At 35.7% G+C, this 13,487-nt stretch overlaps 1 protein-coding gene across 4 annotated transcripts in view; it reads right to left on the bottom strand.

Annotated features, from left to right (window-relative positions):
- The window catches only part of CEP43 (centrosomal protein 43), a 57,395-nt gene that overhangs the window by 27,382 nt on the left and 16,526 nt on the right, over nucleotides 1–13,487 (bottom strand). For 2 of the 4 annotated variants that reach the window (XM_043963463.1, XM_043963465.1), the window contains exons 6-7: nucleotides 6,541–6,624; nucleotides 3,961–4,020 (exon numbers count right to left, since the gene is read on the bottom strand). In XM_043963463.1, coding sequence (XP_043819398.1) covers nucleotides 3,961–4,020; nucleotides 6,541–6,624 — 144 coding nt within the window. The remainder of the gene's footprint in view (nucleotides 1–3,960; nucleotides 4,021–6,540; nucleotides 6,625–13,487) is intronic. The other 2 variants (XM_043963464.1, XM_043963466.1) reach the window with 1 other exon arrangement.

The raw sequence follows: 13,487 nt of genomic DNA, 5'->3' as shown, positions 1-13,487 counted from the left end.
ACTGTTTAGTGGGGAATGGGGACATTTTTACTCCATCATAAGGTTGGGGCCTAAGACCACAATCTGATTGGTCAAAACCCAAGACAGGTTTTCTCTCTTAAAGAGTTATGTATGTTAACACAGTATTGTTCTGAGGGGGCACCTACACTCTTGACTGGAATAGGCTAAGGCCTGGTATCATAGTTTGCAAAATCTGATTGGTTAACTGGTATCACCTGATGGGTTCTTAGACTGTTACTGTTATTCTGTATAAATAGCAACAGTAATAACTGAAATGTAAATGAGGGGTATCAAAAGGCCTTAATGTCACTGGTCAGAGGGGACCCCTTGAGGGGTAAAAATAGAGGTGAGGGACCTCACTTCAGTGCACTCTCTGGCACATTCAGAAGAGTGCCCATCTTCTAGAAGATGAATAAAGCCTTCACTCACCAAATGCTGCCTGCTTGGGATTTTTGAACATCAATGTGCTAGCAACACTAGGGCTGCCAACACTAGAGCTGCTAACACTGAGCTGTGCAACACTTAGAATGGTTAGCTATGTTTCTAACAGGATGAAAAAAAAGGCCATCAGATTTGTCAATTAAGATATCACTGGCTGGGAGGGTTAAAACCCAAGCCCTGGGGCGGCTAGGTGGCACAGTGGATAAAGCACCAGCCTTGGATTCAGGAGTACCTGAGTTCAAATCCGGCCTCAGATACTTGACTTACTAGCTGTGTGACCCTGGGCAAGTCACTTAACCCCCATTGCCCGGCAAAAAAAACCAAACAAAAAAAAACCCCAAGCCCTACTAACACTCAAAAAAACCCACCAAACCCCCCCCCCCAATACCCCAAAAGGGGAATTAAGGGCCAGAAGTAGAACAATTACTGTAGGATACACATATAAAAAGAAAGAACAATGCCAAGGTAAAATCTTTATGAATTAACACCAGAAATCTCTAATCCTTTAAAAAGAAAAAAAAAATCACTCAGTACCTTTGCCACACAGGCTTGAAATTTTCAGCAGGACCCAAGGCCTAGAGCCCATGCCATAATCCCCTATTGCCTTGTTTGAATCCTCTCCTGCTGCCAAGACTTTGTTAATACACCTGTCCTCCTCCTCTCCCCTTAGCCTATAACAATCAGAAAGTGACTGTGGGAAAAGTTAATATGCTGTTCTCTATCTGGGGTAGCCCCCTAGATTAGAGGATACACCCCACCCCAAAGACTGTAGAAACCATTAGAAACACCCTTCCTGCTCTCTCTCAACCCTATAAAATGTGGCAGGTGATGATTTAAACCCAACTAGAAAAGAAAGGAAAACCAAGGCAGGGCAGGAGACCAATTCCCATTAGTGCGACACACCTGAAGGAGCCTGAAAATCCACCAGGAATCAATCCTTTCCCTGCAAATATTACTCAGGGCAACCAGTAGGCCTATGAATAACAAATCCCCCAAAGTAGGAGGAAACTGAGGTCACTAGGCAGTCTAACTCTGGTGAGGTTACTCACTAACAAAGGAAGCATTGGGGGGAAAGAATTGAAACACCAAAGATTTCAAAAAGAAAACTCAATAAAAATCCAGAGTAGAAGAAGGTAAATTAACAGATTTCAAAACTAGAAGAATTAGTACAAAATCTGCAAAGATATTACAAAGATCTCTTCAATATTATCAAAAGACAAAGGAAAATGGATCAGTGAGATATGAAAATATGAAGTGTACCTGAAAAATAAATTTCAGTCAAAGAGTAATAAATTAATAGAAGAAATTAAGAATGATTTTATGTCAGAAGTTATAGCTCTCAATGCACTAAAAAACTCAATTAGCAGGTTAGAAAAAATTACCCAAGAGCAGAGAATTTCAATAAAGAAAGGAAAGAGTAATCAATAGATTTGCAATACAAAATACTTAAGTGGTGAAAGCTGACAGAAAAGCAAAAGGAAATAGTTTAAAAGTTATAATGATCAAGGCTGGACCCAAGAAATGAGAAGACACCTGCCCCTACATTTCTGTAAAGGTGTGGATATGGCTGTGGAAAACTCAACATAATGACTGTTTTAATAAGTTGGTTAGTTCTGATAAAACTTTATTTTCATCGTTTAAAAAAATTATTTTATTATAAGGCATTATTATTATTATTATTATTAGGCAAGGAAGGGATAGGGGGATGGATAATGTAGGAAAGGTAAAAGACATCGATAAAAATTTATTTTTTAAAAAGAGATCATTAGTAACTTTGGAGAGAGTAACTTCAGTTAAGTGATGAACTCATAATGTACAATATAAGCCTGTAAAGGTGAGCTGGAATAAGGTTGTGAAGTTTTAAACACTTAACCAAGGAACTATATGATTCTGAAATGGGTCCTAGTCTCCCGACTTTTCCTGTTACATTTCCTATATCTTACAGGAACACCTTGGGAACATAGAGCTGTATATTCAGAAAACAAGCAGTCTGATAAGTGGTCATCAATATGTCCAAACAATTAAATCACCTATGGTTCCAAAGGCAGACAACACTGAGTACTAATTATCATTATAGGAGAGGTAATGTGTACAAAAAATGGAATTCAGAAGCTGGTGGTAGATATAGTTCATGTTCAAAAATACTGAAATAACAGAGCAAAGAGCCAAACAACCACTATCAATTAGTTATCATGCTCAATGCTATGTGGGTTAATTTGACAAAAATCAAATGTGACTGTTTAGCTGTCGTATCCATCTTATCCAAAAGCACAGTGATAACCCTAACATGATTCTTAAAAGATATATTCATAAAATACACCCCCACAAAAAGGTTTTAGGGGTTTTTTGTTCTTTTTTTTAAATGTTAAGGACGTTAACCTCTTAGTATCCTCTGGGTTAATATTTGCCAACTGATTCAAGAAGTTATTTCCTTTTTTCCATACTTGTAAAACAAATTTGACTAAGAGACTTTGATCCTGGAAACTATTAGTTTATCTTGAAAAAAAAGTTTGTAAATCACTAGAAAAATATTCAGAGTCAATAAGAGCATAATACAGAGAAGATGAATTTTGCAACATTAAATAAATGTATACATTTTAAATAATTTTTAAAAATCTATTTACGATGCTTCTTTTAGACTCCTAGTTTTTAAATTAAAAAAAAAGAAAAAAAACAACCACCACCAAACAACCAGGTAGCTAATCTAAAGTCTAATCAGTATCTGTGATTTAAGGGGATTAGAATATGGCAATTGTTACTTATATCATCAACTCATTTCTAATCACATGCTACCCCCTAGTTTACTAATCAGAGGATTTATGAATAAATAACATAGGTGTAAAGAGGTCTGTGATAAAGAAACTAAACAAAACTAAATTTTAAATTACTGCAACTAAGCAGTATGTTCTTGAAGAGAACAAATTACATGTTTATATATAAGTATGTATGTGTGTGTAAATATATATACACACACACATATATATATATATATATTCATTTTTTATTATATGGAACTGCTTTGGGGAAAGAAGAAAGGCCACAGTGAGATATAAATTGATTAAAAATTAAGAAAATTTTCAATTTTAAAATTGATATACAAATATCCTAAATATCTGCATAATAGAAGGTAAATGGTATATATCCATTTAAAAAACAGGAAAAATTCTAAATCTATATTTACCCAACAAAAACCTTAAAACAGGAACATTTATAGTTTATCTTTAACCTACACCCTTGTGATTTTTCCTTTCAGTAAAAACTGAACTTTAAAATGCTTATGCCAACTATAGTAAACTTGTTTCGTTTTATAAAAAGCACCATGTAAGTTCTTATATTCTTTACATCACAAATGAATGACTCATGTTTCCAAATAAAACAAGAAGTTTGTGTTTAAACTCATAATCAAAAGCACATCATGATGCCAATACAAACCCACTTACTAGGATGCTTCAGCATAGGCTGCTTTTCCCTAATAGATCTAAAAGCACTTGCCAGCCTTTTTGCTCTCATGCATTTTACCTTTTCACCAGCCTTCTCCCCGCTTTTCTTCTTTTTACCTTGTCCTTTATACCTTGGTATCTGAGCATGAGAATAAAATGACATCTTTTACCACAAAATACATATCCTTCTATGTATAATATCAAGAAATAATGGATTGCTCATAAACTACTCTTATGAAGACTAATGGCAATTTCTAAATAAATGGAAAATCTCTACTTGAAGGTAATTTCTTGTCTTCCTTTCTGTTCACGTTGTGGTATAAATCATATTCTTAGCAATTGTTTTCCAATAGTTGCTTAGCCAGATATGGATAATATAGAACTATAATTTGTGATGACACAGATATAGCCATACTTCTCCAGGGCAATTCAAAGATAAGCTGGATAATCATTACCCTTTTAATTTCATTTAAGAAGGTAAGTTATTTGGTTCAAGGAGTCTGATTTGGGGCCCACTTCTGTCTACAGGGAGGAAACTACCCAAATACTTTCAGAGCTATCTAGTTATCTGAATAGCCTTAAAGTTGGGGGAAGACAAAAAAGTGAAAGCAAGAAAGTCATAAACCGACATCCTCAAAGAACAGGCTAGAATTGAAATGAGGGTGGGCTTGAGATTAGAGTAAATTCGTTAGAGATTTCTAGGATTACCAGAGGACTATTAGATATCTGATACATATTTAAAAGCCCCTATATCCCAGAGATAAAGAGTAAAACAGAAGTATAACCTCCCCTTGGAAAACAAAATAGGGGAAGGGAAAATATAACACTCCTGAGAGTACAACCTACAGATTTATCGATAATTGAGCTGAGACAATATTATTTCTATGAAAATATTTTTCAGACATATTTCCTAGGTGACTATATAAGTGCCTTGATTCCTTATGATTCAAGAAACAAAGATAAAGAAAACCATTACTTCATTTTAATGATATAATAAATCTGGAAGGTTTAAAGACTATATTCTACAAAATTCTCACATGCCTCATTTGCAGGATAGAGATAATCATGAGTCTCAAAGGTTATGCTTGTGAAGCATGAGCTTTGGCAAGTCTTACCCAAACTGAATAGGCTTCCAAAAAAGTTGGCTCACTGATAGATGTTATATCTGTCATTCAAGGACCAACCAGGAGAGGCTCACTAGGTTGGCTGCAAGATGATGGCTTTTGTGGCCACAGCAACTCTTAAAGATCATCCTATTAAGTTGCAGAAGGGTTGCAATCTGAATTTGAGGAAGAATAGCTCATATAGATGGCATCACAGACCCTTGAAATATTGAAGTAAAAGGGAGATTTATACTTGGGATTCTGGTTCTCTAAAATTTTAATTAATATGAAAAATTAAGTTTAAAAGTCTAATAGATAAGAAATCTAACAAAAAGAATTTCTCATCCTGCTATTTCCTGCTTCACTGGTATAGAGAACTAGAAATAAAATAGTCAAAGAGTGGGGTTTTTGCCTATTTAGAAATAAAATGTAAATAAATTACATTTCAAGATTTCCATTCTCCCCACCTCAAAAAACCCCCACTAAACTAACAATTCACCCCAAAGTAATGGGTTTTTTTCTCTCTCCAAATTTCTGCGCATAGAATAGTCAAGCAATGACTACTTTCATCTGATTGATAAGATACATGTTTAGTGACACTTTCATCATGACATCATTTTATTTTTCTCATTGAGATTAACTCTACCAAGAAAAACTGAAAAGAAAATAAAGAAATACACACAAAGTAGAAAGTTGATACAAATTATCATGGATATGATCATGTGATACTTCCCTTTACTGTAAGCTGAAACCTAAGTACTAAGATCAATCAAGTCACTCAACCAACCATAACCTTAACAGATGGCGCCCTAAATTTAAACTCCAGTGTTCACCTGAATTGTTTTCTTCTATTAGCAAAAAACCATTTTAAGCTATCCTCTCCCCACAGGGTGTAGTAGAAAGAACACTGGTTGTGGGTTAAAATGTAGCTTCTGACATTGACTGTGAGACTTGAACAAATCACTTAGCCTCCCTGAGTTTATTTTTTTAAGTACAACATAAAAAATACAGGAGAACATAATCAGAAAACAGACAGCCAGTGATTTTAAAAGCAAAATGCAAAACAAGCCTCAACAAGACAACAGATCAAATTTTGTTCTTAACTCCAAATCGAAGAATTTCATTGTAATGAAAGCTGAAAGAAACCCACACTAACAGTATTTAGTATATAACACTGCATTATAAAGTCAGACTATTATTCCCAGGCAGAATCTTTAAGATAAAAAACCATGTAAATTTTCTTTTGAAGGGAAAAAAAAATAGCACTGTAAACTGCACCAAGTGAAAACATACAAATATACTTAACAAATCTACTTGTAGCTATCACAACAAATTCACATTCACAAAACAGAATTTAAAGTATTAGTGACAAATCACAGAAAAAGACAGAAGATGCCTTCATATTTGATAAAAGAAAGATATACTTTTTCAGCCAACTACAAAACACAGCTATATCTGACACTACCATTTCAATAAATATGGAAAATCAAAAGCGGTTTCTACATAACATCTTAATCCCAGAAATGGTTTTCATTTTGGCAATGTAAATGACTTACCTTACTTGGTACTGTATGAGAGCCTGTCATCTTTCCTTCTGGGGATTTTGGTGGAGAATGTATATCAGATAAATCCAGTACTCCCTATTAACATAAATACACCATTTAAAACACGTGTTTTATGAAGATAAAAGCATATTTAAAACTCGTAATTTGCATAGCTGTTGTATATTTAAAATAAGAGGCAATCTTGATATCTGAATTAATTTTGATGCAAATATTCGTTTCCTCTCCAATAGTAACTAAAAGGCTTTAACTTTAACATTGTTAATCATCTCATAAATGAATCAACAAGTCTTTATTAAATTTCTATTTTGTGGAAGGCACTAAAGATACAAAGACAAAAAATGAAACTCCTTGCCCTCAAAGAACTGACACTTGGTATGGAGAAATAAATAATGTGCACACAGATAAGTATATGTGAAAATGATACAAAAATAACCTGGAGAAGATTGGGGAAATTAGGGCTTTAACTAAAAGATGAGTGAGGAAATCAGGAAAGGCCTTATAGAAAAGAAGCAACACCTGTGATGGGCTCTGAAAGCTTAGGGGGAGGGGATAAAGGACTATATTTCAAATATAGGATATATATAGTCTGTACAGAGGTTCAAAAATAGGAGATGGAACAGTGGCCAAGGAAGAACAAGCAGGCCAATCTAGTGGGAATATAGTGTGTTCAAAGGGAGTAATGCATGAGCAGCCCAGAATGGTAGGCTGGAAATTATTACAAACAGTATTAAATGTCACGAAGAATTGTTTAAATAGACAATAGGAAAAGACCAGACATTTTTGATCACCATAGTTTAAAAAGTCACACCTGTCTTTTAGGAATATCACACTGGAAGAATTCAATAATTTGAATATTACAAAGCACAATTCACTTGTTACCAGAGTACAAATTAATTACCCATCATGAAAATGCTTCAGTGACTTTTCATACAGGAAAACAAAATGAAAATCTATCATCCATCTATAATACTCTCATTAACTTTTCTATTTTTATTAGTGGTGATATTTTCATCGCATTGTCTGAATTCTTTTAAATGTTTTACTCTCTGGAAACATTCTGGAATTTCTTGCTGTTCTCTGGAGAGAGAATTTTTGTATTAAATACCTGTTCAATGTGCTTTTTTTTTTTTTTTTTTTTTTGCAGGGCAATGGGGGTTAAGTGACTTGCCCAGGGTCACACCGCTAGTAAGTATCAAGTGCTTAAGGCCGGATTTGAACTCAGGTACTCCTGAATCCAGGGCCGGTGCTTTATCCACTGCGTCACCTAGCTGCCCCCTCAATGTGCTTTTAAAAAAATGTTTTATTCTTTTTTTTCTTCTGTCTTTGAGTCTCAATGTTTGTTTTATCATATTGGAAGCAAGGCCAGCTTATAGTCAGACTCTGTCTTGAATTCTTTGGGTTTTTTCAGCCTTTTCTTTTATATTGCTGGCATCTTGTCTCTATCTTCCCTTCTCACTCTTTTGGCAAGTACCCCTCGAATTGCCACACACACTCAGTGCCATGCATTCTTTTGGGGGCCTAGGTGGATCCTTAATAAAATGGGATCACCATTTTTTTTTTTTGGTGACCAGACATGTAATTGTACTGTTTGAGAAAATATCAAGGCAAAGTGGCAAGCCTGAAGCACTTAAAAGGTTAAAATTAAATGACTCAGTCATTGCTCTTCAATCTCAACCCCTCAACCACATACACATCCAAAGACAGTTAAAACCCAAGTCTTCCTGACTCTAAAGCCAGCTCTCTAATCACTATCATTTCCATGCTAACTTTCTACAATCATAGCACAACTTATTTAGAGGCAGATGGAACATCAGATGCCAACCAAGTTTAACCCCCTTAATTTTATAGATGAGAAAACCAAAACCTTGGGAGGTCAATTGATTTGCTTAAAGCCAAAAAGGTTGGAAGCATCAGAAGCTGAGTTTGAACATCTAGCACTCTAGAGCTAGTCCTTTCCATGATACCCTATGGGGAAAGAACTAACATTCCTCTCTTCCCTCAGTCATGGTTTTATTATTATCCCTATCTTACAGATAAGGAAACTGAGGCAGATAGTTTAAGTGACTTGCCCAAGATCACAAAGCTAGTAAGTATCTGGGGCAGCATTAGAACGTGGGTCTTCCTGGCTCCAAATCCACTAGCACACCACCTAGATACCATGGGTAGAATTATTTATCAGGGACTCTCCCAGCCAGATCCTGAAACACAAACCTGAGAGGTTCCTTGCACTAGACTTTTTGGAGTACTAACTCAAGGCATTCCACATCATCTGATCTCACCATATCATTAGTTTCCTCATAACTTACTCATGTTCCTAAACTCCTTACTCAAACCAAACTAACTTAATTTGGTTTTCTAGAAACCAGGGGAAACAAATATTAAAAGTCAACAGGTATATGGGCAAGTTCCCAAAATACACCTAGCACTTTCTAGATTCTGCTTTTTCACTGTTCACCCTAGATGTATCATCACCAACCATCAAAATCCTAGCCAACATTCAAAGATTCAACTCAGGTTCAACTTCCCCCTCAAAACTGTCCCTGAAAACCCTGGCCAATAGTAATGAACTCTCTACCTTGACTCAAATCTTGTGGTAATTATTGGATGTATAATTCATATGGCAATTAATCATGTACAATATTGTTTTCCACTATCTAAAACTTTTATCTAAAATATCAACTAGCATTTATAAAGCACTTTTAAGATTTGTTAAGTGCTTAATGTATATTATCTCATTTCAGTCTCACCTGTGAGGTAGATGTCACTAATATTCCCATTTTACAGATGAGAAAACTGAGGTCAAGAGGTTAAATGACCAGGGTCAAAGAGGAAGATTTAAATTTGGGCATTCCTGACACCAAATTCAATATCCTATCCACTGTGCCACCCACCTACCTCTGGCTAAATTACTAAGCTCTGTGGGAACAGGGTCTTTTTGTGTTATTCATCTTCACGTCCCCAAAACACTGTGCACTGCAGTATTAAGTAATCAACATTTAACAATTTGATTTACAAAGCTACCAACACACCACCAGCAGGAAATGCACACGAAGATATTTCCAAAAGTGTTAACATGGTTTTGTGAGATGCACAATCTTATCTAATAACAGCTGTGATTAACCACACATTTCCAAGCCATCCGGTATGGGTTACAGATACTATCTTTGGTTATGAGATAGATTTTCTTTACATTAAGCTAAATGGTATATGTGGTGATCCAATATGGAACCTTGGCTTCATTATTAACATCTCCGGCCAAATGAACTAAGAGATTAGACAAAAAATTATTTTGGTGGGTTGCTTTAGTAAATATTCAACTCTGAAAACATAGGGCAAGTGAAATTAGCAGGACTAATAAGAACCATGGCAATTTAAAACCTTGAGGAAAATTAAAAACACCACCTAAGTTCACAAATATACTTTCCAACATCAAAAATATATCAGTCCTTTTATATTCCTTTAAAAATGTATTTTTCCCAATTACATGTAAAAACAATTTTTAACATTCAAAAATTTCAAGTTCCAAATTCTTTCCTTCTCTACCGTGTCCTACCCACCCCTAGATGGCAAGCAATTTGATGAGAGGTTATATATGTGTAATCATGGAAAACAAATTTCTATATGTTATATGTTTTGAAAAAAACAGACCACCAAAAAATCCCACTGAAAAAAATAAAGACAGTGAAAAATAGTATGCTCCAATCTTTATTCAGAGTCCATCACTTCTTTCCCTGGAGGTGGACAACATTTTTCATCATGAGTCCTTTGGGACTGTCTTGCAATTGGTATTGCTGAGAAAAGCTAAATCATTTCCAGTTGATCATCATACAATATTACTGTTAGTATGTACAAAGTTCTCCTGGTTCTGTGTACTTCACTTTGTATCTGCTCATAAGTTTTTCCAGGTTTTTCTGAAAACATTCTGCTTATCATTTCTTATAGCACAATAGTATTCCATCACAATCACATATCACAACTTATTCAGCCATTTCCCAATTGATGGGCATTCCCTCAATTTCTAATTCTTTGCCACCACAAGGAGTTACTATAAATATTTTGGTACATTTAGGTCTTTTTCCTTTAAATCTCTTTGGGATACAGACCTAGTAGTGGTATTGCTGAATCAAAGGATATGAAAAAGATTTATAGCCCTTTGGACATAGTTCCAAATTGCTCTCCAAAAAGTTGGATCAGTTTACAACTCCACCAACATTGCTTTAGTGCCCAAAATTTTCTCACATTTCCTCCAACATTTATCATTTTCCGGAATGAGGTGGTACCTCAGAGTTGTCTCAACCTCCATTTCTCTAATCAAAAGTGATTTAGGGCATTTTTTTCATGACTATAGATGGTTTTGATTTCTTTTTTCTGAAAACTGCCTGTTCATATACTTTGACCATTTATCAACTGGACAATGACTTCTATTCTTATAAATTTCTGACTCAGTTCTCTATGTATTTGAGAAACGAGGCCTTTATAAGAAAAACTTGCTACTAAGATTTTCCCATTTTCTGCTTTCCTTCTTAGCTGCATTGGATTGTGCAAAAACTTGTTAAAGTGGTCAAAATTATCCATTTTTTATCTTATAAGGCTATCTATTGTTTGGTCATAAATTCTTCCCTTATCCATAGATCTGACAGGTAAACTCCATGCTCTTCTAATTTGATAATGGTATCACCTATATTCCTTTTTTAAAGGAGGCATTAGGAGTCATACCACTGAGCATGTTAGTGTAGAATTCCTACTGTAGAAATTCCTTGAAACAGAAATTGACAAGCATATCAATAACTTATAGTCCAGGGAGTGTCTGAGATGCTGAGAGGCCAAATGACTTTCTCACAGACCCCTACCAAGAATGTGTTAAGGGACAAAACTGACACCAAAACTGGCTTTTGATCCCCCAGGCTACGTTGCCTTTCCTCCTATACTAACTAAAAGTAAAAATGTTGGTACATGTTATGGAAGTGAATGCCAGTGACATGACTAAGTTTATTTGAGATTATATGTTAGTTTCTTTTTTCATGGTTTTATATGTTTTAAACTTAGTAATCATCATCAAGAACATAAAACATGATACCAAAACAAGTTATATACATATATTGAAACTTTAAAATAGTTTTTAAAAATAATAGCTAATATTTTATAACAATAGTAAAGTACTAAGCACTTTATACTTATTATCTCATTTGATCCTCACAACAACTCTGGAAGGCAGGTACTATTATTATGCCTATTTTATAGAGAAGGAAAATGAAGCAAATAGAGGTTAAGCAACTTGTCCAAGGACACAACCAGTACATGTCTGACACTGAATTTGAACTCAGGTCTTCTTGACTCTAGGACCTGCCCTCTCTCCAATGGGTGAATTAGCTACCTAAAAACAGCTGTATGCTTTTGCATTCCTTTTTGAACTTTCTTTTATGGATTTTTCTGATTTCTTCACTCTGCATAACAATGTACATAAAGGTTTTAAAGGTCTTCATGTCTGTCATATGGTACATTCATGTACCTTAATTTGGTCAACTTTTCACCAATTGCTGTACATTGCTTTTTTTTTTTTTTTTTGGTGAGGCAATTGGGGTTAAGTGACTTGCCTAGGGTCACACAGCTAGTAAGTGTTAAGTGTCTGAGGACGGATTTGAACTCAGGTCCTCCTGACTCAAGGGCCAGTGCTCTATTCACTACACCACCTAGCTGCCCCTGTGCATTGATTTTTGCACTGCTGAAGCTGCTTTTAGAAAATCAAATGAATATATCTCGCTTTTTATAATTATATTTCTTGGATAAGAGTTTTCTTCCCTATAAGTTATAGTTCAACCATTTTTTAAAAATTCATTTAAAATATACACATCATTACTCTAGTTGGATTTTATTGTAGAATGTCATGTGACAGAGACCTAAACCCATTTTTCTTATCCATATGATTATGCTGACTGTTTCCCAAAGTTGAACCAACTTAACATTTCTTATATAAATCCTACTGGTCATAAGGAATAATTTGGGGAAAACATTGCCATATTCTCTTTTCCACTTATTTTATTTTAAATGTTTGCACATTCACCTTGTTTTATCATAATTTTATTGCATTATGACTAAAAAAATGCATTGAAATTTCTACCTTTAAATTTATTTCTTTGAGTCCTAGAACATAATTTTTGTAAATGGTCCATGTGTGATTCATGTATATGGTTTTTTACATGTGTGAATACATTTGTGGAAATTTATTTTGATTTGGGGACCCTACCTTTAGGCTGAGATTAGAAAGCCTTAGGCCCTCAGGGTCTCTCCCCCTCCTCCTCAGCTTCAGCTGAGCGGAAAAAGCCCCGTGGGCTATACAAGACGCCAGGTCAGACAGCTGGGGGAAAAAAAAGTCCCCAGCTCCCTCCGACCTGAGCCCTGAGCGGAGCTATCAGAAAGATTGCGAATAGCCTGTGCCTCATGAGGCACGTTTAGTGGGAGTGCACCCCCCCCCAAACCAGCCGCAGCCCTGGCTGGTGGATTAGCGAAGGAAGCCCCAAGATTTGAGTGGAGAGAAGAAAAGGTATATATAGACCTGGGAGTTAGACAGGAAAAAAAAAGGAGCGAGGACGGACTAGATAGAGAGACAAGATTAAGGAGGGGGGCTAACTAGAGGAGGATGACTAGATAGACAAGACTAGAGGGGAGCGAGGACAAGGCCGGAGGAGAGTTCGTTTGGACAAGGAGACAGGGGGCTGAGAAGAGGTCAAGAGGGCGGCTGAGGAGATTAGAATAAAGGAGTGATGGGGGACAAGACAAACAGTAATGCAGGACTAGGAGGGCCAGAGGGCCGACAAGGTTACAGGCCTTATTACAAACCAGGGAAAGTGTAACTGCCCTGAGGCCGGAGGTCGCTAAGGCCCTTATTGTATTCAAGAAGATCGAAGCGCAGCAGGTGGGAAAGAGACTCAGTGGAAAGA

This window comes from Dromiciops gliroides, chromosome 4 (assembly GCF_019393635.1).
Source record: "Dromiciops gliroides isolate mDroGli1 chromosome 4, mDroGli1.pri, whole genome shotgun sequence".
Classification (NCBI taxonomy): domain Eukaryota; kingdom Metazoa; phylum Chordata; class Mammalia; order Microbiotheria; family Microbiotheriidae; genus Dromiciops; species Dromiciops gliroides.
This window is presented reverse-complemented; position numbering and strand designations above follow the sequence as displayed.